The sequence below is a fragment of the Pholcus phalangioides genome, unplaced genomic scaffold, assembly GCF_987345545.1.
Source record: "Pholcus phalangioides strain wild (caught in Gottingen) unplaced genomic scaffold, Ppha-v1.0 ptg000011l_1, whole genome shotgun sequence".
In the NCBI taxonomy this organism is placed as follows: Eukaryota; Metazoa; Arthropoda; class Arachnida; order Araneae; family Pholcidae; genus Pholcus; species Pholcus phalangioides.
In genome coordinates this window covers 16654722-16681535 of record NW_028301604.1, presented here as the reverse complement: position 1 = coordinate 16681535, position 26814 = coordinate 16654722, and the positions used below count along the sequence as shown (strand labels likewise).

The 26814-nt window shown below is 35.6% G+C and overlaps 1 protein-coding gene across 2 annotated transcripts in view; it reads left to right on the top strand.

The window, feature by feature from the left end:
* mahj (LisH and WD40 domain-containing protein mahjong) overlaps positions 1-26301 on the top strand; it is a 196168-nt gene extending 169867 nt beyond the window's left edge. For both annotated transcript variants that reach the window (XM_089239163.1, XM_089239162.1), the window contains exons 33-37: positions 4849-4947; positions 8775-8848; positions 13379-13459; positions 18501-18654; positions 26151-26301. In XM_089239163.1, the coding sequence (XP_089095289.1) occupies positions 4849-4947; positions 8775-8848; positions 13379-13459; positions 18501-18654; positions 26151-26221 (479 nt within the window). In that variant the 3' untranslated portion in view covers positions 26222-26301. The remainder of the gene's footprint in view (positions 1-4848; positions 4948-8774; positions 8849-13378; positions 13460-18500; positions 18655-26150) is intronic.
* Positions 26302-26814: the final 513 nt, after the last annotated feature.

The window sequence follows — 26814 nt, the reverse complement described above, 5'->3', positions numbered from 1 at the left end:
CCGTCACTATGATCACTCAACCGCCACAATGGCTAAAAGGAAGATTGCATCTTACATTAGTAAGTGCTTAAAATGTGCTCCGTCCATTGAGATACATGAAGAAGCACGGCATGGGAGGGAGAGCTGAACCCGCTCCAGCATGGATGGTGTAACTGTTGTCACTGCCGCGTGCAAGGCGGCTACGAGGTCTTCTTGTGAGTCAAGCACATGCCTATACACATGTGCTTTAAGATGTCCCCATAAAGAAAAATCTAAAGGGTTTAGGTCAGGGGATGTAGCAGGCCACTGTATTGGACCACCGCGGCCAATCCACCGATTTGCATATTCTTGATTTAGCCACTCGCGGACATTCGATGCGTAATGGGCTGGTGTTTCATCTTGCTGCAGCCAAAGATTTTGCAAGATAGCCAAAAGAAGGTTGTCAAGGAAGTCTGGGAGGCAATCTCTCAAGAAAACGAGGTAGTTTCCAGCAATCAGACATTATGGAAGCGGATATGGTCCCAGGAGATTGTTGTTTATAATGCTGCACCGAACATTAATTCCCCAACGAACATGTTGCATAGGGATTCGAAAAATCCCAAATATGGCTGTTAAAGACACCTTCACAAGTAAATGTTGCTTTGTTAGTCCATAGAATCGTATTTAGGAAAGTGCTGTCATTGGAATGCTGTTGAAGCAGCCATTGACAGAATTCTTTCCTTCGCGGATAATCTTCTGATGAAAGTGCTTGCACCTGTGTGTAATGATACGGATGCAAAAAATCATCGCGCCAAACGTTTAAGACCGTTACATGACTTGAATTTAATTCTCGTGCGATCGCTCGACTGCTGTTCGTTGGATCCGATTCATCCAACAACAACACGTTATCTTCGAAAGCCGGTGTTCTTACGGCCGATACTGGCCCAGCGTATGTTTGGTTGTGGTAATACACACCCTGATTCGCGCAATCGGCGGTCCAGTCGCAAAATAACTTTATGGTCTTGGTGCTTTCGCATTGAATACCGTTGACTCTATAACCTTGCTGCTTGCAAGGCTGATCCGTGGCACTCACCTAATATAAAGTGCATGTCACAATATTCTTGCATGCTGAATGTCATCAAATTAGAAATTATAAGAATAAATAATTAGATGCAGTACTTTCTGGAGAATAAAACAAAATGAGACTAACGCTTATCTATAACGTCTGTGAAGCTAGCTTTGTGAGATGCAAAAAACCTGTTCTGACTTGTAAAAAAAGTCATCAATTTTTAAAGCGTTATAACTTGTTAATTATGGAGCAGATCAAAAAACGGGAAACACTTTTCCATATTAGTTTTTCACAAGGAATCACATGTGTAATTATTGGGCGGTCGATAGTTACCACCCTGTATATGAGCCTCTTTCAGTTTCACAGTGATTGAGTTTGTACTATTCATTTGAAAGAAGAAGAAAGAAAAAGTGGAGGTTTTCATTACCATTTTTGAAAATTGCTCTCAAACTCTTCATCTGAAAGTATGTTCACAGTAGCCCCTGTTCCCGCCTTTATTAAAGGACAAAATCTTGCCCGCTTCATGTACCTTTTTTTGTATTGGTCGTTCTCTGTAGAGTTCCTAGAAATACCTCCCATAGGTGCCTCAGTTCAGAGGATATGTTGTTCACCAAATGCTCGTTTTGTTGAGAAGGGCCTTTGATTCTTTGGTGCCTTCTGAAGAAATTAGGCATGGGAACCTATTGTGGAGAGACAACTGAACCTATGAACTAATGGCTAGAATTCAAGATCCAAGAAGTATATCCAAAGATCAGATCAAAAAACGGGAAACACTTTTCCATATTAGTTTTTCATAAGGAATCAAGTGTGTAATTATTGGGTGGTCTATAGTTACCACCCTGTATATACGTAACTCTTTCACCTCTTCTTTCTTGTTGTGAAAGTTTGACGATTTCTACTGCCCCTCTGTATAATCCAGTGTAAAAATAGTCTTGGCCAGATAGATCCTCAGTTTCTTCGATTTTGATCAGGAGGTCTTTATTGAATGGTCACTCTAGCACCTCAGACTTATTTGTTTTGGTCCAACTTGTAGTTTCTCTCATGTTCTTTATATCTGGTCAGTATTAATCTTTTAGTTGTGCCTATGTAGATTTTACCACATGTGCAAACTATCCTACCACTTTAAGCCCGAGTTCGAACGATCGTGTGGGTCAAATACTTAACAAACATTCGTGTTTTCAAAATGTTCCCAGTATTAAAGGGTTAGAGACTCCTCCCTTCATCATCGATCATCAGAGTGCCACAGTGATCTTAAACTGGTCAAAGAGCTTGGCATATTTATCTTGTAGGCTCAAACACTGTTTTGATGTTTCCTCTTTTCTAAAGTTTCCCAATTCTGTCAGTAATGCAGATGATGAATAGAAGACTTTTCTGCTTGTGGTAATTCTATATTGTTTGTTTGTTCTTTGGTGTGATGCAGAGTTGTTTGATCTACACCATAGAATTGTTGCTGGATATTTTGAAGATGGTTATTAGGCATTCTATTTCAGTATCTAGATCTTTTCCTTTACAGATTTTCTTTGCTCTTACCACTAGCGTCTTTATGTTCCTTTTTTTCAGTAGGAAGATAATTTGGCTCCCTTTGCAGGTACCTATCTATTGGCTTATGGTAAACATTGTGGAAAATTTTTTACATGGAAAAAAATACATGAATACACTGTCAAATGCTTTATGCCCAGTCCTAATTGTTTTTAGTCATAGCTAGAAATTGTTTGTATGTGATATACACAAATTGACTATTATTTCTGATCATCTTTTAAAAAAATATGTTTCAAATTGCTGAGGATTTCAATTTCAATGGACACTGGATGAAAACATGAAAATGGAGGAAATTTATTTAGAGCTATTTTTCCCAAATTTTCTCTGTTTTTCGAATTCAAATATCTGAGTAAATATTGCACTTGGACACATCGATTTTTTTGTTAGCATCAGGAGAGACAAGCCAACAACTTTTTATTTGGGTTTTGGGGCACATGGAAACTGTATAAAAAGTTAATTCTTTTATTTTAATAACTGTGCAACCCCTTGTGTGCAACATGAAGGACATGTCTGAATACTACATGTTATTTGGAAACTTTTTCTAATTGGAAGTATGTCTCTAGGATCAACGGTTTGCCAGTAAAATGCCATAACCCCCCCCCCCTGTTTTCTATGCACTCTGTATATGTATATACTTTACTTTCTGATGCAAGACATTTTTTTATTGGAACAGTAATGAGTCATAGACTAGACAATGCCAAATCTAAACTGAAAAATTATGAATTTATAAACAGAGATAGAGAGATGAATTTGCAATAATTGGTGATTAGATTTGCATTGTTAAATAAAAAAGTAACGTAAGTCTGATGCTTTCATCAACTGTTATTGAAAGTGAAGCAATCTATTCTTAGAAAAGATGTGGTTCCAGAGAGGAAGACAAAATTGATGTAGCTCAGCTTGGTTAAATATTACTGGTGCTCGATAAGAACTGAAATATAGCCGGTTACAGGAGCATAGCCAGAAATTTCATTTGCGGGGGACCACTTTCATTTCGGGGGGACCAAAGTGATAGAACAATAGATTTGGCCATCTTTTTCCCTTTTTTCGGTCATTTTCTCACATTTTGGGGCCAAGTCCCCCCCCCCCCCCCCACTACGCCCTTGGCCGGTGAGATCATTAACTCACATTATTTAGTATCACACTGTTGGGCAATGTTACTATCACAAACAAAACAAATTGAAGAGCTACAAGTCTTTATTAGAAGATTTAATTAATCCTTATTAATTAAATCATATCAAACTATCTTTTTCAGTATGATTTTATAAGGAAGCTACATCATTCGTTTCAAGATGATCATAGCTGTAGAATTTTGAGAATAAGGAAACATAATTGCTTATCAAACACAAGCTAGTCATTCATAGTTTAAATTTAGTGATAGAGAATTAGAAAAACAAAAAATACATAAAATATATAGTTGAATTGTAATAAAAATAAATTTTTAAATTCTAAATGTATGGCCATGTAGGCATCTTTGGTTCAATCCCAGCAGGCAGCACAGTAGTGATTGGTCAAAGTAATTTTTTGTTTTTTCTCAATTTTAAGGTGCCAATGTGAGCAGTTCTGCCCTTTGAAAAAAATTTGCCGCAGCGAGTAACAAACCTTACAACGTGTAGCCTAAATTGTACTTATCAGAATGTGTATTCAATGTCAGTTTTTTCTTCAAAAGATAGATGGCAGCACCTGAGCACCTACATGCATGGAACTTATATAAATGTCGTTACATATGGGTTCCACAATAATTGATTTTGACACGGCCATTCTTCAGAGATAAAATGGTAGTTCGTTGCCTCTGTGTCAGTAGACCAGGGCTAAGTACTGTTGGTAAAGTAATCCCAAAAGTCTTCTTGTGCATTAATATTTGTATAATGTACATTTTAATTCATGAATAGCAAAAGCTCCAATTATAAAGTTTATGATTGCTGAATAATAGAGATTTTTTCCTTCCCAGTTATATTCTCTGAGATACGCACATATTTACCTAAAATTCCTAGTCCCTCCCCCAATCAAATATTTGTTAATTGTCTATTTCATTATGATTTATAATATTTTTTAATAGTTTTAGGGGCTTAAGGAGTATAAAGTAAAAAACATAATTATCAACTTAATTTCAATCATACAACATATTCATCTACAAGTCATCATATAATGTCATTCATGTAATGTCAAGATGTATAAACATGGTTCAGTATATTCAACATTTTATTTGGTTGCTGATGAACAATAGTTTTTTTCAATTAAAAATACATATAAAGTTTAAATACCTTATAAAAACTTTTTTGTAGCTATCATGTTGAGTCAAATAGATAACTTAGATGATCCAGTTTTCAAGCGCTATGGAACTTCATTTAGGTCATTTGATGCATCTGATTATACTTGTATAGGTAGGTAATAACTGAATTTGTATCTATTTCTCAACCACCAATATGCGGTGGAACTTCAGTTAATGAGTTTAATTCGTTCCGCCATCGTGCTCGTTATCTGAATAGCTCATTATTTGAATCAAACTTCCTCATAGGAAATAATGGAAACTCTGATAATTCATTCCACAATTATTCATTCGCATGAAAATGATTAATAAAAACAGCATTCAATCAATAATTAAACAATAATACATAATACAATAAAATAACTATAATATAAAAATAAACAAACATAATAGCCTTGATTAAGCATACAATACAATAATGTTTACAAATTCCTAGTCCCTATACTCTAAGTGACGAGAGAGAGGACGACTATCATTTAGGATGATTTACAGGCTCACTGTTTGCAAACTTATTCTTTTTGTGTGAATTTCAAAAAGAACCTTATCCGGTGACACTTACTTTTGCCTCTTTTTAGGATTTCTGGGAAATGTGAAATTGCATTGTTCATTGGACAGATTCATTTCTCGCACACTGCCACAGCTTTATTTGGGTGGTTTTTTCCTAGAGTTTTGCACACATTTCCACATTCTACACATCTCTCTAATATCATTTTATGTGAGGGACTTCTCCTTCCTTCTCTCTTCCTCAGGTGAGGTACTGTCCATAAACTCTTGCTACTTCACCAAACATCAACTCTGGCCATATCGCTATATTGCAACTATAAACTCTTGCTGGTGCATGCAAAAGAGATCCATAACTTCATCTACCATCAACTTCTAGACATTTTTCACCTCCAGTTCTTGAATGCCATCTCCATATACCTCTAGTCCATGGTCTTCCCCAAGCACGCAATCTCTTCAACAAGTAGTGGCTCCTGTTCATGAGCTAGCCCCCTCAAAGTCACCTTCAATAATCAGCCCACAGTTTTCTCCAGAATTTGAAAAGAATTAAAAAAACTTCAAGTGCACACACATACGCATGGCTGCAATGCTACATCTAGTTTTGTAGCGTAAATATTCACACTTGCACATGTGTTAATTTTCCGAGTGAGGCACTCTTACCAGAGACTGTAGAGGAGAATGTTACCCACAATTCTCCATAACACGTGTGTGGGCAAAAGCAAAAACCATCAGCTCAGTTGTGATAACGTGAAAATAAATAAACAAAGCTCAAGTTTTTTGCTCATAATGCAAATCATCGTTCGTTAACAGAGTCAAAATTTTTGCTCATAAGAATTTCTCGTTAACTGAACTGCTCATTAGCTGAAGTTCCACTGTACTTTGACTAGGGGTGTCTACTTTTCAGACTTCATCTTAGTTTTTTACTTGTTGATAATGAATATCCTATGATGTTTGTGAAATATAGAGCATAGTCATAACTAGAGCCCGGATTATATGCAAATGCATATGTGCATATGCATTTGCATATTTTGGCCTTTTTTAGCATTAATGCATATAAATGCATTAAATCAAAGAATTTCCAGTATAAGTGCATATTTTTGAAGGTTTACTTAAGCTCACTCAATTTTTTTTTTATAATTTTCCAAATAAATATTGTTCATAATATTTTCATAACATCGATTTTTTTTCCCCGTATGTGAAATTTAGTGAATTAATACATATTTATAAAGTATTTTACGACTTACTGTTTTATTGTAGGGCTATTTCTAGAGCTGTGTCAAAATGTTAATTTTGTTTTTAGAAATAGTGTCGGAATTCTTTTATTACTGCTATTTTCGTTATTGAGCAGCTACAACAAACTGAAAACTAAAAAAATGACTGAATAAAAAATTTGTAGAAGTTATTTGCATATGCTGTATACATATATAGGAGGGGATATTTTTTGGTAAAAATGAAATACGTATGCACTAATAGAAAAAATGTATTTTAAAAACACATTCGCTTTTTTTTGCGTATTTTTGGTGTATTTTTGCATATTTTTTGGTGTATTTTTTAATGCATATTTTCTCTTTTTAATGCATATTTTCTCTTTTTAATGCATATTTTCTCTTTTTAATGCATATTTTCTCTTTTTAATGCATATTTTCTCTTTTTTTATACATATTTCGAAATTTTTGACTTTCAAGATTTCTAATGCATATTCTGGGGTGTTTAATGCATATTTTGGAATTTTCAGTGCACATTTTGTATTTTAAGTGCTTATTTTTGCATTTATAAGTGCATATTTTTGCATTTTTAAGTGCATATTTGCATATTTTTAGAGCATATTTTGCCACTTTTTTAGTGCATATAATCCGGGCTCTAGTCATAACCATTGTATGACATGAATGTCACTCTTCACTTGTTAATACAAGATATACGGAGGACTGGATGTTGTGAAGATATTTATTATTTGAGATGTTAATTTTTTTTTTAAGGAAGGAAAAACTCATCTCTGCCTCTACCGGGAGTTGAACCCGGGTCCCTCAATTGCCGGACGAGTGCTCTGACCACTAAGCTACAGAGGAGATAGAGATTTTCCTTCGCTAGAGCGTATATATGTGTCGAACGGAACCGTGCAATGGATGGTGAACCGATCAGCCAATAGCTCATTTTTTTTCCTTCCTTAAAAAAAATTAACATCTCAAATAATAAATATCTTCACAATATCCAGTCCTCCGTATATCTTGTATTAACAAGTGAAGAGCGACATTCATGTCATATATATAGCCATCTGGTGGCTCGTCATCCATGAGCTATTGGCTGATCGGTGCACTGTCCATTGCACGGTTCCGTTCAGCACATACATACGCTCTAGTGAAGGAAAATCTCTATCTCCTCTGTAGGTTAGTGGTCAGAGCACTCGTCCGGCAATCGAGGGACCCGGGTTTGTCTCCCGGTAGAGGCAGAGATGAGTTTTTCGTTCCTTAAAAAAAAAAAAATTTACATCTCAAATAATCAATATCTTCACAACATCCAGTCCTCCGTATATCTTGTAATAACCATTGTAGTTTCAGTGCTTTAGTTGATATCTGATAATTTTATCAGGGTAACTACATTCATTACAAATGAAGAAATGACTTTTAATAAAACAATGTCAAGTTTGTTGACCATATATATTTATTTTTAATCATTATAGCATAAGGCAGTGGTTCTCAAACTTTTGTCTCCAACGACTGCCTTGCTGAATTCATGGTTCATCTGCAGCTCCCCAGAATAGTTCAGTACATACTTTCACACACACTTATAAAATAATCACTTTAAAGTATAAATAGACACACAAATCAATATCTTCAGCTCATCATTTACAGCTCAAAAGGATGCTCAATCCTCTTATCAAGCATCCTTTTGAGCTGTAAATGCCAGGACATGCTCTCAGAAACGTTCTGTGATAAACCAATGTCTGTGTTCCCCCCTGATGAGATCCCGAATCGAGCATCCTTTTGAGCTGTAAATGCCAGGACATGCTCTCAGAAACATTTTGTGTTAAACCAATGTCAGGGTGTTCTCCCTGATGAGAGCCCTAGACATTGGTTATAACTTTCTTCATTTTCTGAATTTCTCATTTTTGAATTTTATATTTTCATTCTTCATTTTTTGGCTTTCCAGTTCACATAATGTTTTCTTTTTTCATATATTTATATAAAATGATATTTTTCAATATATATATATATATATATATATCAAAAATACAGCAACCCAATAATAGCAATAAAAAACCAGCAATGATAAAATATAAATATACTGCTCTTAAAAAATATATGCCTTAGCTAAAATTTTGTCATTTAGATCCATTGTTTCTATTATTATTTTTATTTATTCATATTTATAGTTATACTGGTATTCACTTAAATAAAATCTCATTCTAGCGTTGTTATAGCTACTTTTTCTATTCATTTTCAGCCACAAGAGATACTCATAAAGCCCATGTTGATCTTGCTATAGATTCTGGAGATACCTATTTGGCTATTTTAGAAGTGAGTAATTATAAAACATTAACCATTCTTGTAAGTATTGATTAAGATTTTCTAACTATTGTCATGTTTTTCAAAACATGTTCAACTATCTTTTTCAAAACATGACAATAGTTCATGTTTTATACAGAAAAACCTCAGAAAGGCAACCTTTATTCAGAAGCTTTTCTCTGTAAAACAGTGTTTCCTCAAACTTTTGATGCATGCAGTTGCCTTGTCCTGTAATCTCATGACAGTAATTGATGGTATAAATTGAGCTAACTGTAGTCACTTCTAACCACTACATTTCTGCATATACCAATATCTCAACTTCACATGCTGCTAGTAGCCATGATGCATGCTTTGATAAGTACTACAGCAAAGAAAATTGTTTTCATGTCTACGTTTCACCCACTTTCGTAAAAAGTAGGGGGTGTTGAATGATTAAAAATTTTAACTGGTTAATAAAAAAATTTTAATAAATCAACTGAATGAATGCCAGAACTTTGCCACTGGACTTATCCCGTTGCCGAGATCTCTTCCAGCCCAGCTTCGTGGCCATAAAAATTTCATTTATATTTCACGCACCTATATGTCAAATTCAAATAAGGGAATATATTAAGAAACTAAGACTGCCCTATGGAAGAATTTTGATATGCTGTTCAATTATCTGTCAATTCATGGAATTTCTTTGCTTAGATCTTGTAGTTTTTTTTTTTTTTTTCTTCAAAAAATCGGTTATTTTCATGTTCATTTCTGATTTCAAAACTAGTTTCAATCTTCATACTGCTACTTGCTTTTCTCAGAAATTATAGAAAGATGTTTTAGAGGATTTTGCTCTTAAATGTTATTGGAATGAGCTGATGAGCTATTTAAATAGAATGAGCTGATGTTTTCCAGATATGAAAACTGCTGTTGACAGTGGCAAGACAATGAATTTTAGTCTTGTCTAAAAATTCTCATGGATTTCAATTTGAAACCAAAGTCATCACCATCTTTCTTTGAATTTCTATCACAAAAAATTTACTCAAAACATTTCAAAGGTATAAATTAGTGTGAGCCAAGAATAAATAGCATCAAAATCGAAAGACATGAAAACTCAATAATTTGACCACCAACTATACTTGCACCAATATAATAAAAGGATGCATCTCTGTTAATGTGTCATCAGCTAAGAAATCACTCCCTGACCCTATTCGCATGGCTCATCATTCTTTATGTTAGGCAGTAAAAACAGAGTTTAATTACCCTTATGGGTGCCAAGACCTCGGGTTGATGCATAATGTAGGGAAATAAAAAAGCTTTTTTTCACTGCTCATCTGTTGTTGTTTTTTTTTTTCATCCTCCTTCCTCCACGTCACAGTAATAATCCATGTTAGAAATTGCAATGATCCTTAAAGCAAACACATGTGTAATTAATTATCCACTTAATGAATTGAAATAATCCACACATGTGTATAAACAGAATTGAATGGACAATACACTTGTACTATAAAATTAAAAGAAAAAAATACAAAATTAAAACTCACTGGAAAAATAAATTCCATGGGGTTTGAAGTTGCTAGGCCTCAGCCCAACAGAAGTAGTTTCACACCATGAATGATGGAAACAAAAATTGGTGCTGAAATGTGACTGTGAGCAGAATATACAGCAACAGCACCACCACATGATGAAAGCAAAATGACATGAAGTTCAACAATGCAATAGTGCTGAAAAGGTTTTGTCCAATTGCCAACATACCTGCATGTGAATGTGCAAATGGGACATAAGAGGGAACGTGATAAAATTGCTACAGCTATAAATATAGATGAGATTTTGCTTTTACTTTGTCATCATCACCATTTACTTTTATCAACATTATCATCATTTGTTGGTATCCCAAGAGGGAAGAGCTTAGGTAAATTTGCCCATTGCTCTGACACCAAGTTGTATAAAATGAGTTATGGGCCGTGTGTATGTGAAAAATATTATTCTGTGGAGATTTCCTAGAATTTTTGTGACATTGTTGGGAACGAAGGGCATGGTAACTGTTACCATTTTGTTAAATATTAGAACCCCTGTAAGTGGGATATTATAATATACCTGCAAGCAATATATAGGCCATATCTAAATAAATGAAGAGGCTGCTCCTATCTGTGCTATCCTTTTAAGAGAAAAGGGGGCAGAAGTCGTCTCCTTGGGATATGGTTAAAAACTCAACATGAAGTTATTGAAAAATAACACACATGAGTTTTTTGATCAAAACAGAGAATTGATACTCGCCATGAGTTCGAGTGTTAAATGTAATTAAGAAAATTTACCAAGTTGTAAATGCTGGCTGCATTTAGTCATGATCCCTTACCCCTGAACATAAATAATAATAAAAAAATGAATAAGAAATGCAGTGGCTTACCACAATGCAAACGTATTGGAATATTTGTGAATCAATAAATGAGATAGCAGGACTTAGCTTTGCTGCGCGCTTGTTCCCTGAGCCAGTATTATTGTAAACTTGATGCACCTGAACTGAATTTGATTAAATCAGGAAGAAAACATAATTTTTTTTATATTGCCATTATTAATTTCAGGTATTTAAGGGTAATATTTTCCCTGCTATTAATTTCTTTCACTAAGCAGGTTTAAAGCCCTAGCAGAGAAAGAAGGCAGTATAATCCATTTGGCAAGCACAGAGAAAATGAACAAACGTTTCCAAGGTGTCACATTTGGCAACTTTCTGAAGGGTATCTAAACTCCATATCACCCAGTCATCTGGTTTCTACTGGGAATCAAACTCAGGTCTTCTTGCTAGTGTGTTGCCATATGCACCACTGGAGAGACAACCCTGCCTTCCTTATTGGGAAGAAAGGGAGCCTTTTCATACCTTAAGGAAGGCAGGATCATATCTCCAATGGTGTGTATGGTAGTGAACTTGCCCGGTTTGCAAGAGGATTTGGGTTCGATTCCAGATGGAAACAAGATGACTATTCTTTCAGGATTCACCTTGGCATAATATCCAGAAAAGATCTATTTATTTGTTGGGCAGAGAAAAAGAGGCCATCCCACTGTCTTTATTTTCATATTGTTCTGTTGTTTCACTGTTCTGGTGAAAATCCCCATGCGGGCCAGTTTTTTGAAGAAGGTAGTTTTAGTATTTTTGAATTAAGATTTAATCATTTTATTGCTTCGGTTTTTTGTAATTATAGCTACTCAGTTAAAATGTTAAGTATAGGAACACATTTCAAAAGATCTAATCAGTTTTGTCAAGTAAACCAAGTTGATTTGCAAATTTTTAATCAAACCATTTAATCTATTAACTGGACTAAAATATTCAGCCGTGATTAGCAAATGATCCATTAACTGGTCTCTAATTAATGAGAGACTAACTCTATATTAACATAACTTTCCTTTAGCAGTCCCATGGGTGGCTTTTGTAGCTGTTTTAGAAACATTTTCATTGAAACCTGACACAAATTTTATTCTGTTGATAGTGTGTGCGACAAAAATGATTAAATTATTTCTTTATCTTAAGTATTTGAAAAGCCTTCATAGACTTATTTTTTTTTATAAATAACCAAAAAGAATTACACTGGCTTTACACTTTTCTCATTCATTGGATTAGGTCCAGAAATCTGACATAATTAACAATCGATTTCCACAGCATTGTCCTTTTGCAATTGAGAAATGTAATCATTTAGTCAACTAGTAGACTTCACATTTATAAAATTATTTATTTTTACACTTATCATAACTAGAGTTCATGCAACTGGAAATGGACTAGCGAAACTATTGCAGTTAAAGCTGTGGACTATGCATGATCCAATCAGTATATTATATGTATATATTGTAATATATATATTTTATTTATTTTATATATATATATATATATAACATACATTCTAAAAGAGATACTGAATTAAAAATACCAAATGTATTCAAAAGTACAAAATTAAAACATTTCAAAAGGCAGCTGTATGCACATAACTAGAAATTACTTAATTAAAAGAAAAATGAAAAATACAAAAATAAATACAGAAAATGTTTATATTTTTCATCTTTTCATTTTTCTTCTAATTTATATATATATATATATATATATATATATATATATATATATTTATATATATTTTTTTTTTGGTGATATATGCTTTTATATTGGGTTGCTGTATTTTGGTTATTTGGCATCCATGTTTTTTATGGGCATAATTTTTTCAGCTACCTCGTTGGGCAATTTGGCCTTTGTATTACTGCTTAATCCTTGTATCACATATTTTTAATGACCTTCATATACTCTTCCTTTGTGGATTTTCTGCTATTTCTATCTTGAGTATATACAATGTTTGTAAATATGAATATAATTTCAAAGGTAGATTTTTTCCTCTCTCTTAGATTAGAACTCGCATCACAAATTTTTTTCCTAGGGAATGATTTTTAAGAACATTGCTTATTTTCCTCGTGTCTGTGTAACTTACAGAGAGATAACTCTTCTACAAAGAGTTAGCTGTACAGTGCTTGCCTGAAACAAAAATGCTTTATGTATCCAGATTATTAATTTTTGTTCTGATATTTTGATTACAGAAAGTTCTTGTTCGAGTTCTAGGCAAAGACAGTGTATGCCACATCTATAGTATTGGATGGTCGAAAGAAGTTGATGATTCAGTAAGATTTTTCCAATTCATGTTTTCCTTCATTGAATGATGCTTTGATATTATACAGCATGTCTATGTAATATTGTTTTAGGCTTCCATGGCCAGCGTTCAATGACTTACAAGAAGTTTCCGCGTTATTGGCCATGATCTAAGGAAATTTCTTTCCAACGTTTCTCCCACATCTGTGGTAGGCATCTTCTGAGGTTATGTAGTTTTCAGCAACAAGTGAGAAAGGTTTCATTCATTAAGTGATTGATGCACGAAGCCTTTCTCATATGCTGCTGAAATTTACGTAACTTCAGAAGAGATGCCTACCACAGATGGGGGTGAAACGTTAGGAAGGAAACTCCTTAGACCATGGCCTAATAGCCCAGAAACTGCTTGCAAGTCAGTGTGGCTATGTGTTTATTTTTTGCTTGCCACAGTGTAATCTCTCTGAAAAAAACATTACCAAAGCCAGTTTCTTTCTGGCCAACTTTTCTTTCTGACTGAGTATTGCAATTTTTCCATCTGCTTGAAATGTTTCTTTTTGGTTAAAAGTAGTGATGGGACGAATAATCATTTGCCATTTGACCTATTCAGCTCTTTTTCAGAATGTTGCTTAGGTATTCGGCCGAATGTCTGTGTAAATCTAAGCACACATGAAACTAATTTTAAAAAATTATGTTCATTAGAGTTTTTTACCGAAATTGAAAATTTACTTGTTATATTTTATGGTGTGGTGTATATCCCCTCTGTGAAAGAGGTTATGTTGGTGAATTTCTAGGATAAAGAAAACATGAAACTGTAAATAGAATCCTACTGCAATAAGGTGGAAGTGAGCATGAATTATACAAGTTCACTAACTGAAGGATGTACATTAGGGTGGGTCAAAAAAATAAAATTCTCATTTTTTAAGGGGCACAGCGATAAAAAGGTGCTAGATGGTCTCAAAATAACACTTGTGATTTTTTTACATTCTGATTAGGGTAACTGCCTCCGGATTGACGTCGATTTTTGATTTTTTTCGATATTTTTGATTTTTTTTTTTTCAAGGTAGGTTTCAGTCAGGGTTTCGACCAATTATGTTAATTTCTACAAACATAGACAATTCGTCACGTTGTAGGTGTGAGGGGTGGATGAGTGGGTAGAGTGGGGGAGAGTCTAGGAAGACCCTATGCGTGCGCATGCGACGCCCATGTTTCCCAGTATAACTTCGGCTGAAATAAGGCGAGGTTGTGTCGCTCTCGTTTGTGTCATTTTGATCATCGATCGTACTCGTTCAAAGTGTAAATGTCCGTTATTTCGTCATTCAAGTGACATTAAATGCAATATGTTACCCACCTATATATATGAAGATGTTATGAAGATCTATGAGTTTAACAGTCATAAGATAAAACGTGATGATGAAACTAAAAGTTATGACATTGTCATGGCAAAAGTTGAAGAAATATGGTCATTTTCCATTCCTTCTGTCCAACATAAGCGAGTGAAAGCGATGTTAAAGGCGTATCATGTGTGAAATACAAAAATCTTTAAAAGAGAACCCTAAAATATCGAAGAAGCAATTAGAAGAGTTTCACCGCAAATTATTGTTTCATCCTGCAAGTGTAAGAACATTGAATATTGCCCCAAATACAAAAAAATAACTGTCAGAGAGAAAAGCTTCCTAATCGACCAACAAGCAACCAAAGTCCTACAAATAACTGCTTTATACTTCGACTGACACACGGAAGGATAAAACTTTAATTACATCAAAAAAGGATGGAAAAATGTATAGACAGAGCATTCATGAAGAGCATATTCCATTGATAATGGAACTAGAGTCGAAGCACCAGCGTTTGGCACATCTGAATGCATAGAACAAGCAATCTTTGATTTCTTCTTGGAATCAGAAATATCCATGGAGTCTTTAGTGGTAGTTGGGTGTGACGTGGAACTAATGCGAACATTGGTAAATATGGAGGTGTCATACGTCTTCTTGAAAAAAGGTTAGATAAGCTGTTGTGCGGTGGATTATTTGTTTACTGCATATTAACGAATTACCATTCTGACACTTGTTTCTACATATTGACGGCAGCACATCAGGACCCAAAACATTTTCAGAGAGAATCAGCAAAGATAAAGAAATATGTAAAAAGAAACCTGGTGCTTCGTTTCAAGTAAATTTTAACAAAGTTACCCAAGTTTTCTATTGAAGGTGCTAGCACAGACCAAACATTTGTACAGAATAGTCTCAGCAGTTTCAAAAGGCATAAGTATTTAGCAAACAAATTGCCAGGCAAAATGTCTCGGGGGGCCCAATCATAGGTGGAGATAGACTTGCAAGTCTGTGTGTGGGGGGGGGGGCACAATGATGATGTCAATTCTTATATACATTGTGACGATCTCCGATCCGAGATCGCACAATGATCCTAGATTGTACGTCACCCGGGGAGTGACGTCATCTTCCTCACATAGAAGTACATTTTTCAGCTACGTCACTGTGCACTAGTTCGGAGAGAATTTCTTCCTGGTATGCAAATAAGCCTAGGTGGCGCTTGGAGTACTTTAACTTGTATAAGAAGGCATAGTTCCTTCTTCCTTGTGGCTTTTTGTGATTTGTTAGAGCGTGAGCACTGCTGGTGTGCTAGGAGTTCTCCATCTTTGGAAGCGATCTGCCAAATCGTTGCTGAGGTCTCTAAAAAATAATGGATTGAATTTCCACCTTCACCAGAAGTTGCCTATGCCAAGTTGTCAGATAGATTCCTCTCGATCTGCTACGCTGGACTAACTTATCGTTCCTGAACGTTCTTGCTTCGTCATCATCAGATGGGCTAAATCCAACACCGGGAGCCTACACATCCATCGCCACCGACTGGAACCTACTGACTCGTTGCCGGGTACCCGTGGACTCATCGTCAATCGCTCATCTACGTCGACCGGGATCCTACGGACTCATCATCTATCGTTCTTCTCTGCTGGCCGGATTCTACGATCGTTCATCGCCGCCTATCAGACTCTATGACCTCATCGTCGTCGCCGGACTCATCGCTGTTCACTGCTCGTCACTGCTAATCAGACTCGATGGTTTCTTCGTTATCAACCGGACCCTACGGACTCGTTACTACCTGTCAAGAGGACTGAGTGCTAGTGGACTTATCTCGACCCCTTCGAATTCCCTGACTCGTAAAGGTGATTAACTTTTCAGTTCAGTATTCTTTGTTAGAAAACCTAATAAATTATTTGTTCATTGTCAATGTGTCTTTGCCTGGTCACTTGCAGCAATGCATACAAAAACCCTTAATGCAAGAAAACGTTGTAAAATTTATACATTCAATCCGTCCACTCCACTTTTGACGCTGGGGGATTCTTCCCCCCCCCCCCCCCCGTATTTCCACCCATAGGGCGGTGGCTAATGGCTAATTCGTGCTAATCTAATTCTATGTTTGTACGTTTCAATAGAATCTCCTTCTGAAAATTTAATAATTCTAGCAACGTATGTTGTCAAGTTTAATGCTACAACTTGGTTTGCTATCAAAACTCACACTTCCTGTAAAGATGGAATACTGCACCTAGGTATTTGCCCACAGAACTGAAAGGCAAAATATATCCCTTAGCTCTCTCTCAAAGAGAAACATTTGAAACATTTACTTCGCGCACCCTGAAAATTCACATCCGTGAATTAGCAGCCCGCCGCATTCAGAAAAATATACTCCGACTGTTTCAACTTCCTATTGTAAAATTTGATGCATCATCATACATCGATCTCATTGACTGGCAGAAGTAGAATATATCTGATCCAGCAATATTGAAATCCATACCTGACGAAGACATCCAACTGTTTGTCGTCCAAAAATCAGGAGAACTGCCTTTACTATGCCTGCCATGTCAAACACAAACTGATGAAAACACGGTCAAGACTGTTACAGAAATTTCATCCACATTGTGCAAAAAATTAGAGAGATAGCTTCATAAAAAATCAAAAAGTCTCAAAACGCAGTGCCGTAATTCAATAGTAAGAAGGATTTTCGCGCTATTTGAATTATTATGATGATAATATAAATGCCATTTTTGTAAACTTTTTCTTGTAATAAATAAATGTTACTCATGCAGTTTGTATTTGTTTATAGACACACATTAAATTCTTTTCTTAAAACTTTACTGTGACAAGTCATCAAAAAAAGTTATATTTTTCAAAATATATATTCTTTAAAGTCAATCCGGAAGCAGAAGATGATAACCAATTCTTAAAAAAATTTATATGTGAACTAAAGGCACCATTTGGCATCCTTTTCATGCTGTGCTGGATAGAAATTTGAAAAAACAATTCTTACATACAACGGTGACCCACCCTAATGTACATAGACAACATACATATTGTACTACTGGAAGGGGCAAAGAATGTATAAAGAGGTAAAAATAAGTTGTAAATTTTATGATGCATTACTAGTTTGTTGCTCTGTATACTCACATATTTACCTCTTTATTTTATTCTTCAACTCGCAGGTTAAGTTAAATATTAATTTACGTTTTTGTTCAACCTTTTACTTATTTATAATATTTTTATGAACATTTTTTTGCTAATTTGTTTTCAATTTAATTGCTACAAATCATATTTTTCTATCTGTGTGAATATGCCAAAAAGATTTTTAAAAATCCTTTAATAAACCTTAATGGCTTTATGCTGCAAATGAAACATGATATGAGCTAAGAGATGCATCATAGCAACAGCCATCTTAAAATATGTTAGCTTATTTGCTGGTAGGTTGTTCCATTTATAGCATAGCGAGAGGTTGGTGCACCAACGTCTTATTGTGTGGAATTCCCTGCAGTAGCAATCTCTTTCTGTGGTCATGTTATCACCATTTCTGTTATATTTCTGTATCAAGAAAGTTTCTGATAAGGACGAATCGAGTATTGAACTCGCTACACCTCTAAACATCCTTTGGTACTATAGGAAAGTATCTTTTCGACCTGGCCTACCACTTCTTACATTAACTGATTACACCACAACCATTGTGAAGAGTAGAATGAAAATGAACATTTTATTTGTTTTTGTCAAGTTAATAAGTTTTTAATGTTTCCAATAGGATGATGATGATGATTCAGATGATCAGCTTGATGATGATTTAGATGATGAAAGTCAAGGTATCCAGCAAACTGATGAAGAAGAGGAAGAAGATGGACAACAAAATGAGGAAGCAGAAGATCATGTAGAGACTGACAGGGATAGTAATGAGTCAAGTAAGACTGATTTATCAACTATTATTAAATTATTTTTATCTCTACATGTCATACCAAATATTTTTCACATCTTGAACTTGTATCAGAAGTATGTAACTTATAATAGAAAGTTTTAGTCTGTTGTGTAATCAAATTGCATACCGAAATACAGTATTTGTTGCAGCTTTTCATTTGCAATTTAGTTTTAAATAACAGTATTCATTCAGAGATTACCCTATATCAATTATTCAATAATTAATAAATGACTGAATTCTATTAATCCATAATAGAATTGGATTGTCCAATCACATGAAGTTTTATCAATTAAATAGTGGTATATAACAGAGTTTAAACACAAGTCATTGGAAATGTATATTTTTTCAAAATATGGGACCAGCATGAAATTTTAAAATTTATGAATGAAAGAGAGAGGACACTATGGAAATACCAAATATCTGAACAATACAGGTCATGATTATCAGGTGTGGGTACTGTGGTGACTTTTTCACATTAAGGCCCGTTTACACGAGACAAGTGCTTTAGTTGGTAACTTAATTTTAGCTTACCGATTCTTCTTGAAAGTGTCCACGCGATAAGTGGTAAGTAGACGCTCATTGGATAATTTTTACGGAGGTGAGTGCAGTTAGCGCATGCACGCTTCAGTCTACTCAAATCCACGGAGAGAGAGAGAGACGCACAACGTGCGGGAGAATAATAGTAATAATTTTTTATTTATCTGGCATTTAGAGAGGTGCTTTTTTTAAAGCTCATAGCTTTCGTAACGATGGATGAAGATGATCAGATAGAACCTACGAATACTGTGATCAGAGCCACATTATATGATTTTTTTTTTTAAGAATATAAATTTATTCATTTCACTTACCCAAGAAGGGAAAAAAGAATACACAACATATAAACTTATGTAAGTCATCGAGAAGAAATATAAGATTTCTCTATTTCTCCTCTAAGTTGTAAATATCGATTATATGATATTTTAATCAAAGTTAAAGAGGAGATAAATTATGAATTATGTAAGCCGAAAATATGGGAGAAGATTCTTGGCACCCGTAGGAAATTCTAATGGTTAAAAATTAGATAATAAAAAATTAAACATAAAAATTATTTCCAAATTTTCGAAATTATTATTATTTTTTAATTTAATCTATAGAGATGATATCTTTATGTTAAATATTTGATCATGTATTTTTACAACAGATGGCAGCAAATTCGTTCTGGACGAGAGAAATATTCGAAACCCCCCTCCAGTTTTTAATATATAAATCCTCCCCAGCTGATATATATTTTTGAATCTTCAATTTTTTTCAACTCCTGACATCACGTCGACAGAATATTCCATAGCTTTTTCCAACATCGAATAATTTTTAGCTTGTTTGTTAAGGTAATTTTCATTTCTATAGTTCAACAAACATTCATGGCGGAGATATTTTTCAACAAACTTGAAGGTTGTGTCCTCTGGCCACCTCACCATCCAATATTTCCGCGGAATTCTAGCGAAACTTCAGGAGACGACAGAGCATGAACAGGTTCACGCTTGAGATCAAAATAAACCCCTCCGTGAGAGAGCAAAAGACCCCCTCCAAGAGCGGCAGGTCACGCCCACTGGCGCATGCGCATAGGTCTACTTAACCGGGAAAAATAGAACCGTTCGTATTACCTTACCAACTAAATCACTTGTGCATTTGCGCACTTGCCAACTAAAGTCGTGTAAATGGCCCTTATCGTCTGCATACATTGTATTGTACTTGGCAACTAAAAATTAAGTTACCAACTAAAGCACTTGCCTTGTGTAAACAGGCCTTCACAAAAGGTTTAATCTGTGCTGCCATAAAAGTATGGTCAACTGAAGATGCTGTTCAAGTCTTACTACAATCACAGCAGATTTCCAACTCTACTTTCTTCTTCAACAAAACAAACATTCATATACTTTAGCCATGCACATTTTGACAATAGATGGTAGGATATTAGTGATCGCTCATAACACTGAACAAATATGTACGCTATTAGGTTTCACCATCCCCATAAGCTTGGTGGTACTGCTCTGATGATGATTCCCCATCATTCTTATTGCTCCTGGTTGTGGCAGCTACCAACAAAACATGAGACAGAAGATGCATCCTACTCAGTAAAAAGCCATGGCTATACTTTGTAAAATGACAGGGAAAAAAACTTTTCAACTTCTTAACAAGAATTTGGTAATAACTTCTTTACAACATATTTTGTTCTTTTTGATCATTTTGAAAACACCCAATTGGAGGTACCAACATGAAGAAAACTGTGGAGGCATAGGATTACTCAAAATCCTGTATATTAGATTAAAAGGTATCCACAAAGAAGTGGTGTGGTAAGGCTCAGCCCTCTCACTGTGTTGAGTTTGCTCAATTCGATCGTAACACTCAAAGCATCCCCAGATCTGTTGGCTATACCAAAGGTATAGTGCACTATGCAAGCTTTTGTCAATTCACATACACAATTTGCATTATGATAACTAGATTTTCTTTTAAAAAATGTGGCAAAAGCAATAGGGGTAGCCAACTTACACCTTTTTTTTCGAAGCGATCAAAACTTTGATCTATTGCTATGGGCAATTTATTACAGAGTGAGTTTTGCCGGAGAAGTGGTGTTTACATAACAGTCAGAGTGCATATCTAGTGTTGTGTGGAAATTTTTAGTTCTGTCATCTGCATCTCAAATTGCGAGCAAATTATAATGATTGAATATTTGTACTGCTGTTGGTGTTTTGCTTCCAGTGGTAAGACTTTTTAATGATGAGATCAACTCCCGTCAGATAAATTATACTGGGGCGAAAGGAGGGATTATTTACCTGTAAAATGGGGTGCATGGTTTTTTTTATAAAAATTCTTAGTGACATGTACATTGTATATGATCTTAACAGTGGCACAGCTTTGAAAAAGGTTTGCTGCCTCTAGCAGGGTTCGCACATCCTTACAAACTCCTTAAAAAGCCCTAACTTTTTATTTCCCTCTGGAAGGGCCCCTATAAGTTCTTACTTTTTGCAGCCACTCCTGAAAAAGTCCTTTTTTTTTTTTCTCTGAAGGGATGATCTTTCTTTTTTAGAATAGGGATTCCCCATGGTGATGAATAGCATTGCCTAGAAAAATAAGAGGAAGCTTCCCCAAATATAAAGAGGGAGAAAAGAGAAAAAGCCCTCCTTTGTAATAGGAAATGTGAAAGCACTGGATGAGATTGAAACATCCAATGGTTGTGCATAAATGCCAACCGTTACGATTTTGTTGTATTTAGTACTATTTTAGCAAATTAATACAATTATGAGCTTTTGTTTTTAAAAATATGATTTTTAAGCCAGGTTTGAGACCCGAAGCCAGGTTTTCCTAGTAAGCTTTTTGCGCCGCGTGAAACGAACTGGATCATTTTGTGTCGGCAGAAATGGGTTACATAATGACGTTACGCATTTGTGTTTTCTAAGTGTGACACATCAGCTCAGGACGGCTATATGGTATATGACCCTGGCGTCAGGTACTCTATCGGCTGCATGCTCTGGTTTGAATGGAAGACACACAACACGAAAATGAAGCGAATGATGAAACGAGCAGCACACGATGCTCAACTCCTCCAGAAGCAGTCCGCCAATCACTCCCAACGTAAAGCACTGACGTGAGCTGTATTGTGCTCTGTAGGAAAAGTCTTACTGCTTTTGTTATTGATGAATAGACGGTGTGTCGCGCTAGGTGATTCACGTTGCGTGTGGCACAGAAAACCTGCTTCTAGGAAAACCCGGCTTTTAGTAACAGAGCCTGAACCATGTCTGGTTTTACAGGAAGGGGGGGGGGGAAGACGAGCCGATCAGCCGCTAGCTGAACCCACTTTTTTTTTAACCTTCAGAAAATAACTTTCGTGTATCTTTATGTTAGGGGTCATTCAAGTATTACATCAGCATCGATGGGGGATTTCCGATTTGCTGACTTTTGATGACTGGGGGTGGGGTTTGGATGATGCTTATGTCATCAACCACCCTTTATAAAAATATGAAATATTTTTAATGGCATCTTACTCGGTGCGCAAAAAACGAGTAAAACTTTTCACTAGTTTGTGGGCACCTGAACTAACATTCTCCCTATTGAGTCCCCTACAAAGCCACTTTAGTGATCTCTAAGTACTTAGTGGATCAAAGTTATCTGGGTCTGTGTCGCACGTCATACAAGTGATCCGCGGCATAATCACGGAATGTGCCACGGATAACTTGAGTGATGTAGAACTGCACTGGTGGTTGCACCAATGCTGTAAAACTTTGTCGCATGCCACTCAAGGGATCTCTTAATGTGCCACAGATCACTTAAATATTCTGGAATTGTGCCACGGGTCACTTGGTTCATTTTTACAAAAATAGATTTGGGGACAGGCCACATAATAACCTCAGGGCCACATTTGGTCCGCACAGGCCAAATGTTTACAGTGAGTCAAGGGTTACCAAGGGCTTAGTGGTAGGGTCGCAATGGATTTCTTGAGCAATTTTGAGTTCTTAGCCCTTTAATAGCATTGAAATTAACAGAAATTGATTATAATAACATATAAAGATGTTTTCTTTCGAAATTTTAATTCTTTTAAAAAATTTTTTGCATTAAAAAAATAAATTGGTCATCTGGGGGAGGGGGAGCCCCAACCCAGATTCCACCTCCGTACATCTCTGATGATGGGCAGAGCGCTGATGAAATTTTGTTGACGGTAAGAGTTTTGCTAACTTTTTCTGACAAGGAGGGTGGGTCAAAAATTGCTAAAAATTTATTTACTGACGTAATACTTGAACAGCCTCTTATTTTAAAGCATACATGTACTCAACCCATGGCCTCAATTTGGCCTGCCTCAAGTGGCCCTGGTATTAAGTGGTTTGCGGCACATTCTTACCTCATTTAAATGACCTGCGGCATATTTCCAGATCACTCAAGTGGCTCGTGGCAAATTCTTACTTCAATTGCACGGCCGAGGCAAATTTCCCAATCACTTAAGTGGCCTGCGGCACATTTGATTGCTTGAGTGAGTGATTTCCGGGGCCTTTCTTTCTTTCAAACCAAACACAACTCAGGTCTATCACCATCTATGGGTGATTTACTACCAAGTGAATTGTGCCGAAAGTGTAACTGTGTGTGTGTGTACCAAACAAACAGTCTGAGTGCATATGTAGTGTTGTTTGATTTTTCAAAGCTGTCATCTATATTTCAGAAGTGAAGTGAGTGATGTGTTATGATTGAATTACATTTTTACTGTTTGTAGGTCTGTTGCTCTCTGTGGAGAGACTTTTTCTAAAGTGGAGATAGACTCGCATTCGCTCCTTAAAGTTGGGCACTACAGAAAACCAACTTCAGCCAACCACCGCTGTGATGTGGGGGGGGGGGCTAGATGAATCTCTTTTTTTTTGTTATATAACATTGTAAAATTTGCAACAACGGAAGCCCGCGATAAATCCAATCAGGTGGCCCTGGAATTTATTTGTTGTGAAATTAATACAAGTGAAACATTTTTGTGACCCTCACAGGGGGGGGGGGGAGAGTTGATATGACACCAGGTCAGGGTCCCCGATGGGGAAGTTGACAGGTTTCATTTTGGGGGCCCTGGATGAATCTCATTGTTTTTGTAACTTTAGCAGTAAAAGTTTCCTATAAATCCATGTACCGGGCCCATAAAATCTGCATATTGACTTCCCACTCCTTTGTTGGGGGCTCTTAGATTTTAGTCAGTAAAATCAATACGAATTGCAATTTTTTTTTGTGCTCATGGGGGGGGGGGGGTACAACAGGGCTTCAGGCTGGGAACCCTTGTGGGGGGAAGTTGACCCATTTTGGAAGGGTGCTGGATGAATCTCATTGGCGTTTTTGTTGCTTTAAGATTGTAAAATTCCTCAGTACACTGGTGCTTTCACATGCCACTTTTCATGTCACTGATGAAGTGGGACGAAATAAACAAGATGTGATGTGATGAGAAAAACAGTGTTGCCGCCAAAGGGTGCAGGTAGGCTTTGCCGCCCCCCCCCCCCCAGTATAGCAATGTTCATAAACTTTTCCCCCATATTTAATTTTTAATTTAAAAAATTTGTGACTCATTCACAAATGCAGATCATGTGAAGCTGTCATGACTTGTAGAAGAAAAAACTGGATGAGTTTTCTTAAAAATACGTTTTGTGGCTTTTTTTTGAAGAAAAAAAAAAAACAATGTATATGAAAGGATTTGAATGAAAAATTTTGTTAGTTATTTTGTAGCTTGTGAGCATATTTTCTTAAACTGTTTACAGTGATTTAACTCTGATTTGGTTAACATCTGTTATGTCTCCCTCAGAAGTGGCCACGGCTGAAGTAAAAACAAAATTTATTGCAAACTCAAAACATCACTTCAGATTTCTTTAAATCATTTTAATACTACTACCGCAACTCTCACCCTCTTCTTTCTGTTACTACACTTCTCAATACCTAATACTAATCATCATGCTCTGTTACTGTTCGAATTTGTGTTCTCAAATAGTTGCTTGTTTACTCGCGCATACAGTCACTGCATATCTCTTCCTTTTCAGCAGCTGAAATTCCTACCCATCAGATGTAGATCACAGTCCTCGAAAACTTTGTATCCTGTCCGTGGCTTGTATACGTACATTTAATGCAGGGTGGACAAAAAGTGCATAGAAACATTAAAAATTTATAAAAAGTGGAAAAATAACCTAAATAAAAAATGGTTTGCAGGTTTAGCATTGCTAGGTCACAGGAATTTTTTTAAGACGAGGAAAAAACTAAAAAAACAGCTGATAGGTGGCACTGACATACACAAGTCAAAGAAAAGATACTCAAATAACGAACAGAATGCCTCCAAATAGCTTATTACAGCAATATGTGTTCTACATGACCACCACCAAAGGGGATAACATATTGCAGGTGAGTCACAAATCCAGCAACGGCAGAGTGCAGCAGGTCCGGATGTATACATGACACCTTTCTGCTGATCGCATCTTTCAGTCCCGGCAGATTGGATGGACCGGATCGATACACCTGGGATTTCAAATATTCCCATAACCAGAAGTCTGCGTGTCAAATCTGGAGACCAAGGAGGCCATGGAAACCTGCAGCAACATCTATTGGCTGTTTTGAGTTTTTTCCTGTCTTAAAAAAATTCCTGTGACTTAGCGATGCTGACCCTGCAAACCATTTTTTATTTCGATTATTTTTCCAGTTTTTATGAATTTTTAAAGTTTCTACGGATTTTTTTGCCTACCCTGTACAACTATTTTTATAAATGATACCTGTCACTGTTTATGTTAAGATGCAGCAAACAAAAGGGTCTTTAGAGAAAAACATTTTTCTGGCCTATAATGCATCCAGAAAGTCTTTCCTTCGAAAAGAGTTTATTCAAGCCTTTCCTTTTTTTATTTCTTTGAAAAGTGGTTAATATATAGATATTGTAGTTGTGGTCATTATTTTAACTCTATATATATTTTTAATTCAGTAAACAATTTTTTTTTTCTTTTCCTTGAAATATAGGTAGCAGTGATGGAAGTAGTAGTAGTTCCACAGCAACGGACAGTGAATTTTACTTCTCATTTGTCAGTTGAAACACGCCATCATATAAATCCTATTGTTTATTTTTAAAATTGTATTTTGTATATTGAATAAATCTATATGTTTATAAATACTTGTATGCAATATAAGCATCATCATTAACAAAAATTAAAATAATTTTTTTTATCTGAAAAATTTAAGATTATATATGTTGAGATTATACGTATAATATAATATTATGCAGATTTATGAATATACAGTGTGCTCAGTAATTAACTTAACACTTTTTCTCTGGGAAAAAATTCAATGATAAAGTTACATTCCATCATTATTTTAACATAGACTAAAAATCACTGTATTTTTCTGCGAATATCCACAGATTATATGTTGAAAAAACATTAGAATTTTTTTTATTATAAAAATATGGATTATATACTATATTTGCTGGATATATATTTTATTTTTTGCTGTTTACATATATTTGCTGCATATTATCTGCAGGTTTTTTTCTCTAAGAAGTCGGGAGAAACTTATTTGCAAAAATAATTTTTTCAAATTTTATGGATGCAAGTAGAAAAATCAATTTTTTCTCCGAAATTATAACCAACAACCAGGATTTTTTCCAGGGGGAGTGGGGTTCAGATTC